Source organism: Choloepus didactylus, chromosome 10, assembly GCF_015220235.1.
Source record: "Choloepus didactylus isolate mChoDid1 chromosome 10, mChoDid1.pri, whole genome shotgun sequence".
Lineage (NCBI taxonomy): Eukaryota > Metazoa > Chordata > Mammalia > Pilosa > Megalonychidae > Choloepus > Choloepus didactylus.
The window spans coordinates 21,457,439-21,468,695 of NC_051316.1; the positions used below are offsets into that span (position 1 = coordinate 21,457,439).

General features: G+C 48.5%; 1 protein-coding gene across 1 annotated transcript; it reads left to right on the top strand.

The window, feature by feature from the left end:
• Positions 1-5,125, top strand: LOC119545121 (spermatogenesis-associated protein 31A6-like). Its single transcript, XM_037850722.1, has 3 exons — positions 1-186; positions 1,844-3,917; positions 4,134-5,125. The coding sequence occupies exons 1-3, from the start codon at positions 1-3 to the stop codon at positions 5,123-5,125; spliced, it is 3,252 nt and encodes a 1,083-aa protein (XP_037706650.1).
• The last annotated feature ends 6,132 nt before the right edge of the window (positions 5,126-11,257 follow it).

The following is an 11,257-nucleotide window of genomic DNA, read 5'->3' on the forward strand; positions in this document are numbered from 1 at the left end:
ATGGACAATTATCTCTTTTCCTTAAGAAGCTTTATTACTACATGGCTGAGCTCCACTCCCACTTCATGGCTGATTGATATCATCTTCGCCCTCTTATGTGGAGTGGGGCTCTTTTTTCTGTTACTTCCATACCTCCCAAGTTATCCAACTCTACCGCTGCCTAAGGGACATAGATACATCAAGAAGGTAAGGGACACTCAGCCCAACACAACAGGGATTCATTCTTTTTCTCTCTTCCTATTTCCACTTTCCTAAATCAAGTAGAGCGATCCTTGAGATGGGAAATCTTGGGAAAGAATGCAACACCATTCTTCTAGGGCCCCGCCAAGCAGGGCAGGGTATAGCCTGGACACCAAGGTTTCTACCTGAAGATTTCAGCCCATCTGTCTCACTGTGGTAAAGGCTCCAGGGTGACCCCCCAAACACAGGGACTCAGCAGCCAATGATGGGATTTCAGAGAGAGTTCTGGATCTCTGCAGGACCACAGAGCCCCAGTGCTGGCTCATCAGTCGCCTCCCCTTGACAGGCATCTCTGGGGCTTTCCTTCGTGTTGGCACTGATCTAGAGAGCACTGCTGAGGCCATGAGAGCCTCTGATCAGAGGCTGGAGCTGAGCTCTAGCCCTGGGAAGCAGAATCCACCTGACAGAGCACAGGTCTGAAGTCTGTCCCCTTCTTGAAATCCATTGCAGATCTCACAAAATTCTTCTTTGAATTATTCAAAGAAGGAAAAAAATAGTTTTACCCGCTATAAAAATGAATAAATGGAAAAACAGAGCCCCATTAATTAAATGTAGAGTCATGTTATTCATGAATACTGAATGGCTGCTGTGTATCTTGAGAGAGAAAAGAACTGGGTCCCAGCTCCTCATTCTTTTCTTGTCTATCAGCGTCAAATGGGGACAAGGGGAAGGAACAGGAGGAGGAAGAAAAATTGAGCTTTGAAAGGTAAGGTCCTTTCCATTCAACCCTGACTCCCCCTACCCCAGGCGTTAACCTCAATCTCTCCTGTCCCTGGGGGGGGCCCAGGTCCATGGTCATGGAGGGTGTCAGGCACTAGAGGACATCCCTCTGGGGAAACAGAACCCTCGAGGGAGGCTCCTGGGAAGGAAATCCAAGCCTAGGATCCTTGTCAGATTACCTGCTGGGACCTTCTCTGGGAATGAAGCAATGATGGGCCTGGGCAATGGGTGGTGCCCATTAGGGAGCAGTGTGGGATGTAGTAGACAGATATAGTGGCTGAATTTGAAGGTAGAATATCCAGGTCCAACTGTGGACAAAGCTGTTTAACCTCCCTAAGGCTCTCCTTGAGAAGTCACAGTGAGTATTGGATGTAGGAACACTTTGCAAATGGTTCAGCCCACCCACACGTGAGCCTTCCTCTTACAATCAGGGATCATGTGATCTTGTACACAGATGCTTGAGCTCCAGAGCCTCATCTCCCAACGGTCTCCCCTAAAAGGACATTCCACTCAGGTTCCTGTAAGATCCCTAGGCCCCTACCTTCACCACCCATAACCCAGTCCCCTGATTTCCAGCTTGCAGAGAGAGCCTGCAAGAACTGAAGGAGACTCAAGACCTGTTCTTGCTTCTGCAAAGGTGAGTAACCTTTCCCACTCTCTCCTGTGTCACTGTTCCTACCATCTCCAATGCAATCAGAGAGCCACAGGGTGGCCTGGGACTGACAAAGGATGGGAAATCCATGGGGAGAGAATGAAACAGAAAACTCTGGGGTGAGGGAGGGCAGGAGCATGGTGAAGACAGGTGGGGAGTGGAGGGGCCAGGTGCCTCGGATTCTCCCACCTCTGCCAGGCTCTCCTGGCCCCATTCTGCTCCTGGCTGCAGCTTCTGCCTCCTATCTCCTGCAGCCTCCTGGGTCAGCTCCCTGCAAAGGGCAACTTTCATCAGCTCTTATGTCAAGAGCCCTCTGCTGAGATGTGCAAAACGGCACCTGCTGAAGCCCATCTGCCACGTGAGGAACCCATAGACAACGCTGCCCCCGCTGTGTCCCCTTGGGCTTCCACAGTTCCTCTGACCAAGCCCCCTCTACCTCTGGCCTCCAAGCTTTCACCATACCTGACCACCCCCTCAGTTCCTGGTCTTTTGCACTCACCTCTGAGTGCCTCTCAGCCATCAGAACCTTTTCTACCTCTAGACCATCGCTCACGCCAACCACTCACACCTTTCTCACCCCCACCACCTGCCTCTGGTTCTTTGGCCTGCCCTCAGCCTCCAACAGCCTTCTCTGCTCCACCACTGATAGGCTCCCCTTTGACTCTTTCTCAGCATGACTTGATGTCACTCCCACTGAGTGCATCTTTATATAACAAGTCTTGGTTGTCTGCTTCTACGCCAACAATCTCAAGCTTTGACCGGTCAAGCCGTCCCATTCTGGTACCTTGTTCTCCTCAGATTGTTTCCTGTAGAGAATTGTGGCCCACCTCCCAGAATGAGTCACAATCCCTCATGCCAATTGCAATTCAACACCTGGAATGTCACTTTTTGAAGAAGCAAAAAGAGAGTTGGAGGGCTTTACCCTTCGTGGTCACACGATCTCAGGAAGCCTTTAGTTCTCTAAGTTCTAACCTTCCCCAGGAGAGCCAAGCCTCCCAGGCCCACAAGTCAGTCTCCAGCCTTCCTGGGGATTTTCCTGTCAGCCCCGTGCTTTGCAGGCACCTGGAGCAACACCTTCCAAAGAGGTTTGTCCAACAGCAGGGCAGCCTGCCCCGTAGGATCCATGTAGGTCTGGAACAGGTGCAGCCTCAGAGAAAATCGCCAGGGATCTGTCAAGAACCCTCTCGGCCCTCTGTATGTACACAGCAAAGTAGCAGGGACATAAAGAAGCTGAAAGCCAGGCACCCAGGAGACTTCCATTTGTGCAATTCAGCAAACTTCCAGCTAGGGAGGGACCCAAAGGCAGATCTGGGGTATAGTTTAGGGAGGGTCTCACGATATACTGTATCTCAGGAATCAGAGAGCTTTGAGAAGGACTCTACCGAGGAGTCGAAAAATGAATTGAAGAGGCCATCAGGAAATGTCTTAGCAAGGATCTCAGAGAAGAAACAAGTAGAAAGTGACCTAGAAGTCCATATGGACAAGAAGTGGTGGCAGATCAATAAGGGTACAACCCCTGTGAAAGTGCAGCATTCTTGGGTTTCTGTCAGCCATGCCTTGTCCAAGTCTGACACTCAGATGGAAACCAGAAAGCTGGTATGCTTGGATGGTCAGAAATATTGCGTGAACACCTCCCAAGAGCTTCTCTTCCTCAATCTGGTCACACAAAAGGTGCTGGAAGCACATAGGAAAAAGCTTTGGGTGAAGCACAGGTGGAGTCTACTCCTTAAAGTTCGCAAGACCACAAAACTGTTTGAGTCGAGAAAGGCCCAAGCCTCACCTCCTCAACAGTGTGCCTTTCCCACAGCAGTCACCCATGAAATAGCCGAGGTTGGCAAGCCTCTGGGAGAAAAGCCCCAGGTGAGTCAGGAAGAGAAGGTGGTACCAACAAATTTAGCCTCCACCTTGAAGAGTCGTCTCCCTGCTCCATCCCCTGCATTTGAGGAAATCCAGAGCATCCCAAGTCAGGCCCCTCCTGGTGATGACCACAAGCTCTCAGAGGCCCCTCTGACCAGAGAGGAGGGCAGGCAGTCTCCTCAGCCCCTCACCCCCAGCATCGTGAGCAGACCCATACAGAGTGAGACTGTCCTGGAGACCCAGAGAGGCAGCCTGGAGCCCACCTCAAGTCAAGTCATGGGAGAGAATGGGCCAAGGGAGGAGAGTGGGAGTAATAATACCCCAGGAGCCCCCAGCCCTGGTGAATCAGTATTGGAGATGGATGTAGAATCCCAATCTCCAAAGGTCATAGAGAGCAGCGAGGGGTCCCCTGCTCTTCAACCCCAGCATAGCGACATCTTGAGAGCCAGTGAGCAGGCAGACTCCCCAGTCTTAAATGTGAATTTGAGTGGTTTAGGGTCTCCAGGGATCTGTCAAAATTTCACACCCTCTAGAATGTCTGCTGCCCAGGTTCTAGAACTACCAAGCCCTAAATTGCAAGTCATTAGTAAACCTGAGATCAAAATGAAAGTTGAGCCAGAGATTCAGCCTCGAGATGGCCACACTGATGTGCCCCTTGCTGCAGGCATCTTGGCTTCTCAAGTGCCCCAGCGCCGTCCCCGGAGCACAACCAGTGGGAACAGGCCAGTTCTCCAAGATGGCTGCATGGCAGTTGGAAAGAGCAGCCTGGTGCAGCAGGAGTCCAAAATATTGAAGCCCCAGGCCCCACTGAAAAGCCAGAACAAGACTTTTACCCCTGCTACCAGGAGAGAGGACTGTAGGAGGCCCAAACGAGAACATCATGAAGGGTTTGCAAGATTGGGGAGTTCCCCAACCAGAAAGATGGGCCCACTTGGCCAGGGGAGGGGAATAGCAAACACCCCAAGCAAGAACCTCCAGTTCCTGCCAGAGAAGGGAGAGTCTCCACCCGAGAGGCCCCAGGGAAAAAAGACGAGTCGCTTTCTTCAGTGGGTTTTCTCCAGTAAAGACAAAGGGCAGAAAGAAACTCTGGAAAAGGTCAAGCCCACAGCAGCCTCTGCCCTTGGCCGGGAACCAGTCAAAGTCAAACCAATTTATATGAACAAAGAGGCTGCTGATGCTGAAGCTCGGGAGCTCATGTCAGCTGTTGGCCAGATGCCAGAGGAGAAAATAGCACTTCAGGCCTCAGAGTTAAGTAAGCAGAAGCAGAAGGTCCAGGTTCCGGTTGGGAGGGGCCCCTCCTGTCACGGAGCTTCCTCCCACGTAGAACAAAGAAGAGTGATGAGTGATACAACCTGCCATCGCCATGACACCCCTGAGAGTTGCCCTATCATAGAAAATTGGATCAGAGACAAGGACGGAAATATCTGGAAAATTGTGGGTATCAAGATGAGCAATTGTGCATTCCACCCCATGGAGCCCACGTCCCCAGTCAACTCCTACCACCATTTGCCATGGATGACAGGGAACTCGGGCCGCCCTCCCCACTGCCCACGGCACTGTCAGTGGAGAAATGGCTTCTCTGGTCAACCAGAAAATGCTTCTCCAGGCCGTCTTAGTGGGAAAACTTCTGTCCAAGGAAGCATGCAGTCCAAGTAGAGGAAAACCTGTGTTTGTTTTTTTTTTTCATGCTAACCCATCTTCTATGGTTTTGGCTTCTCCCAAACCAAGATGTTTATTATTCCCCAAATATATATGTTTTTCTCTCATAAGAAGGTGGTGGCTTCTGTCTGTCACACTGGGGTGTAGGGGTCAGCATGCTGAGTCACTGCTTTGGTTTCTAGAAGGGAAGGGGGCATGGAGGGAGGTTGACAGTGACACTGCACGTTCACCCTCACCCCAGGTTCCTTTGTTTTGTCATTACAAAACACACACACACACACACACAACACCACACACAAAAGCAATTCAGGGCTTTTCAAGATGAGAAAAACTTAAGAGGACCTGACTACAGGATCCAGCTCAAACTTTCTTTCTGCAGCTCTCTCTACACTGAACTTATTGCAACTGTAGAGAGGATGGGTTTTTAGAGGCATCACAGATACGACCAGAAATTCCCCATTCAGGATGTGTCAGAGACAAGTAGCTTCCCACATATCCCAAAGGAGACAGGGAGCATTTAGAGGAGAGGGCAATGAGCCCTGAGTTTAGAGGTGAGAAAAATCTTGTCCCAGGATCCCTTGGTGGGAAACAGATGTCACCTGCCCAGGGAGCCCTGAGCCTGCCCTATGATCACAGGTCATCATTTAAACATGGAAGCGAGGTCTTTGACAGCTAGGAGGAGAGGGGCAAATAGAAACTGCTGGCTCAGAATGGAGCCAGGCTCCAGATCCCAGCCAGAGAGCACAGGCTTTGAAAGGAGAAGGCATTCAGGGAGAAGACACCAGCACAGCTCATCCTAATGTGACGTGCTAATCCATGGGGAGAGAGGTAGTGATGAGAACATAAAGGACACTGCTCCCTTATTCCCTTAGGGTTTACATGGAACTGTCCTGAGAAGCTGTGTCAGTGTGTGTGTCCACATACCTTTGTGTGGGTCTGTGTGTACCTGTGTGTGTTTCAACAGATAGTCACTGGACAATCTGAAGAATCCACGTGTCTGCCTGCCAGTCACACCACTCAAGGGAAGCCAACTCTGGAGCTCAGGTCCTTACTCCAGAATTTTCTCCAACATTTGTAGATCAGAAGACCACCCTTTATTACCCTCATGCAGACCCCTAGAAGGCAAACTTAAGGTCAGGAACTGAAAACATTCAGAAGAAACCCCCCATGAGGAGTTAATCCCTACGTTTTCCCGTCTCCATTTTAATTCCCTTCAGTGACTTCAAAGGGTCAACTATGACAGCTTCATCTTCTTGCTGAGGGGGAGAAGAGAGAGACAGAGGAGCTGAAAAAAGTGGAAACTGCAGCACTCACCCCCCCACCCCCAATGCAGTATGGGCAGCACCCATCAAAGGGGTGTATTTATAAGTTCCAGACACCAGCGGGGTGGGGTGCGCAGCAGCTGGGAGTGTGGGGAGAAGCACGTGGCAGTGAGAAACGTCTATGCAGCACAACACCCAGGATGTGTGACAGACAAAGCACCCTCTCTTTCCCAACAGTTTGGTCCTGCTGGGGAAAAGAGAGGCTGACACTTGTAATGCAACAATGTAAATGCTGCTACCACATGGGGTTGCTGTTAAAACCAGTAAGCCATCCTCTGTAAGCCAGTTACAGCTTAGATAAAATTACTGTATTATAGTGAGGGTGTAAGAGGTGTTCGGCTTTAGCTCAGGTGGGAGGGCCAGGTGAGCAGGGCTAGAAAGAGGGAAAGAAGCCTTGCTCCACCCCCGCCATGTGATGGGTGCTGTGGAAGGGGCTGCTTCCCTGATGTCATCTACATAGTCTCAACACCCCGAAGCGGTGAATATTGTCATCCTCCTTTTGCAAATGCAAAAGCTGAGGCTCAGGGAAATGCAATAACCTTCCCAGGGTCACACACCCGTAGGCGACAAAGCCAGGCTTCAAAGGGAGTTATGCCCACCTCTCGGGACAGACCATTTCCTGTATGGTTCAATTAGCTCGATGTAGGATTTTTTTGAAAATGTCTCCAAATTGTTTCACATCTAATTACTGGCCTAGAATAGTTGATATAATGGGATCACAGAGCCCTACTGACTGACTGTTGGCTGACCCCACAAGTTACCGCCTGATCAGCTTCCCCTCTCAGCGCTATCATAAGGTGATAACGCAGCTCAGTCCATTTGCCACACGGGTCAGAGAGCAAGTTAAAGGACCACCGAGAAAGGATGACTTCCATACCTCTTCACGGCAATGGCCAGGTTTTCCATTTCCGGGCTCTGAAGTTTGATTTCACAGATACAGTTCGTTATAACGTGTTCATATGGCTGAATGAGTCTCAACTCCACGAGGTTGATGTTTTCATACAGGGTACTAGCTTGCTCTTTTCTGCCAAAAATAAAAATAAAAATTGTTAGTAACCAATAAAATAACATAAAAAGGTAAATTTGCAGAGCATTTTTTAAGAAAGAGACACAAAGTAAAGAACCAAGGTGGGAAAGAGCAGCAGTAATAGAATGACCTAGAATGAAGAGAAAGCAGTCAGAGATACTGTTGCATTATTCTTTTTATATATATATATATATATATTTTTTTTTAATTTATTGAGGCTTGTTTTTATGTCCCAGCATACGGTCCATTCTGGAGAAAGATCCATGAACACTAGAGAAGAATGTGTGTCCTGGTGACCTGGGATGTAATATTCTGCATATGTCTGTTAAAATTCTCTCTCTCTCTCTCTCTCCTTTCTTTGTTTCTCTATTGGTAGGGCTCCCTTTAGTACCTGAAGTAGGGCAGGTCTTTTATTAGCAAAATCTCTCAGCATTTGTTTGTGTGTGAACAATTTAAGCCCTCCCTCAAATTTGAAGGTGAGTTCTGCTGGATAAAGTATTCTTGGCTGGAAATTTTTCTCTCAGAATTTTAAATATGTCATGCCACTGCCTTCTCGCTTCCATGGTGGCTGCTGAGTAGTCACAACTTAGTCTTATGTTGTTTCCTTTGTATGTAGTGAATTGCCTTTCTCTTGCTGCTTTCAGAACTTGCTCCTTCTCTTCAGTATTTGACAGTCTGATCAGAATATGTCTTGGAGTGGGTTTACTTGGATTTATTCTATTTGGAGTTCGCTGGGCATTTATGCTTTGTGTATTTATATTGTGTAGGTTTGGGAAGTTTTCCCCCAAAATTTCTTGCAATTCTCTTTCTAGACCTTTACCCTTCTCTTCCCCTTCACGGGACACCAATGAGTCTCAAATTTGGATGTTGTATTTTATCATATTCCTGAGATCCATTTCAATTTTTTTGATTTTTTTTCCCCGTTCTTTCTTTTCTTTCATTTTCTGTTTTGTGGTCCTCAAGGAGGCTGAGTTGTTGTTCAACTTCCTCTAATCTTTATCCAGAGTCTTTTTAATTTGGCCTACAGTTTCTTTAATTTCCATAAGATCTTCTATTTTTTATTTAGTCTTGCAATTTCTTCTTTGTGCTCTTCTAGGGTCTTCTTTATGTCCTTTATATCCTGTGCCATGCTCTCACTGCCTGTCTGTAGTTCTTTGATTAAATGTGCCAAGTACTTTGTGTCTTCTGATCTTCCGATTTGGGTGTTTGGGTTTGAATTCTTCATATCGTCTGGTTTTATCATATGCTTTAAGATTTTCTGTTGTTTTTGGCCTCTTGGCATTTGCTTTACTTGATCTCTAATTTGTCAGCACTGCAGCTTGGTGGCGTACACTTTCTCTAACTAACCAGCAGATGGCATCCGTGAGTCACCTGTTCCCCTCAAGTCAGTTCTACCCAACTTTGTCTTTGTGGTGTGTGGGGATCTGATTCTTGAGGGGTTCAACTGCTGCACTAAATTTGGGTGTGTTGTTGGTGTTGTCCACCCTGAATGAGGGGTGTGTGTCTGAGTCGTTAGGGAGGGAAGGCAGCTTTAATAATCAAACCTCCCAGTTGTTCCCAGAGATTTAAGGCTATTGCAAGAGTCTAAGCCTTCATTTCAGTCTTGCCACAGATTGTGCCACTGACCCGTAAGTCCTTGGTATTGGTGTAGGTTCCCTGGGATTTCAAAGCGGGTCCCCATTCCCTGCTGGGCTCTTCCAGGACCTCTGCTGAGGGAGGGCTGCACCATGTCACAAGTGTGCACTGGCCTCCAGGGAAGCCCTGGGACGCTGGGCGATGCAGGGGCATTCCCAGCCCACTTCAAAGATGGTTGAATGGGACGTGTTAACTTCCCCCTTTTCACACAGCTCCACCCTCCCAGCTCCAGGACAATCAGCTGTGGGTGTATTAAAGGCCCCTGTCCATGGCCGATACTGTGGCACGTGCACGGTGCTGAGGGAAGGACTCCCCATCACACTGGGTTTCCTTGTGCGGCTCTGGGCTGTGGGTCCGGCCCCGAGCAGGAGTGTCCCCAGCCCGCCGGGGAGATGGCTGCAAATGGTGCGTTTTTTTCTCCTTTTGGCTCCCCTTTGCTCCCCTGGCCCTGTGACAATCAGTAGCAGGTGTGGGAAGGGGTATCCTCCAAGCCAGACACTGAGGCGTTAGCCCAGACCACTCCCACCGTGCTTCAATGCACGGCTCTCCCCATCATATCTGCAGCTGCTCCTGGGCTTTTTTTTTTTTTTAAAGAACTAGTCCGTCTCCAAATGCCAGCCCACCGTTTCCCCACACCGCAGCATGGCCGAGGGACTTTCAGCTGACTCACTCGTTTCAGAATGCAGACTCCTGGTTTCACCAAATGCACGGTCCCTGTAGATTTAGTAGACCTTGGCTGGCTGGTGCTATCCTGGAACTGGTGCTCTGGGTCACTTTCTGGTTTTCATCTAGTATTTTTCATGGAGGTGTTTTTTTTTGCCCTGTCTCACCTAGCCACCATCTTAGGTTCTCCAACTGCATTATTCTTGATGCCAGAAGACAGAAACCTATAAAAGCCCTGGAAAAGAAAAAGGAGGGATTGACAGGGAAACATTTTTTTTTTTGTCACAGCTGTTCTGTTGTTTTTTTTTAAAATAGAAAGGTAAATAAAGTTACAGAAACAAAATTAGTTAACATGAAGCCATTTACTTAATTCCATGTTCCTCTAATCTCTCGTAAGAAGTGTTTTAGCCTTTATAGTCATAAGAGTGGATATACCTATTCTTTTATATTCGGTTACAAATTGTTTCATTTAAACTAATATTTATATATGTATTTCTATGTGACAGTCCACATACTTTATTACCTTTCATTAAAATACAGAAATGTCCAGAGCTATTTTAGTAGAACATTTGGCAAGAGTTGGTAACTGATGCGATGGAGAATAAAGGGGAGAACTTACGAGGCTGGTGGTGTCCTTGGCTCACAGCTTAGGAGAGGGACCTGGTGTACTAGGGGGAATCTAGCATGATCTATGAACAGTGCACTCCTTATCTGTAGTTAATGAAGCTCATCTACCTCAGCTGCTACCCATGGGATGCTTTCACCGTGTGTGCACTGCACCACCACCACCATTGCCCCACCGTGGCCAAAGCTTCTCTGGAGTGATGGCAGCTTACTGTCCTCCGTGGGTGGCTCACTCCATCAGAAACCATCCACTCCATCCTCCCTTCTCCTGATCCCACTGGAGAGCCAGGCTCAATAATAGTCAACACAAGCTGTGACTGTGCTGTGACAGTGGCAGCACTTCTTGAAAATAAAGAACATTTATGCCAGTGGGAAGAAGAAGTGCTGGGAATTTAGATAACACGAAATACCTGGATTTGCAAGAAATGGGAGCTCCCCCACTTTATCACAGGTTGTGAGGCTTGCCTGTGAGGATACCTGGTAGCATGAGGACTCTGTCCTGGGCAGAAGGGCATGAAGGATGGCCTGGGATATTGTTTAGAGCCTAACTGCTTGGCTAAGGAGTCCCAGGTGAGCCAAGCAGAAAAGGTGACCTGAAGCTCCAACCTGTGGAGTGTGAGGGCAACTCGAGTAAGATTTGATCTGCAGAGCCTGGTATGATGCAACAAGTCGACGTAGGGGTGGGTGGGGAGGGTGGGCCATTTGTTGGGCTTCTGCAGACCAGGAGAGGGTGAGGCTTGTGGGGGAGGTGAGAATGGCACTGAGAGTTGACTCTCAAAGCAGAGGTTTAAGGTGTGGTGAGAGAAACCTTGGCTCTCAGCCTGGCATCAGGGCCCCCCTGTCTGCTTCAAACCCAAT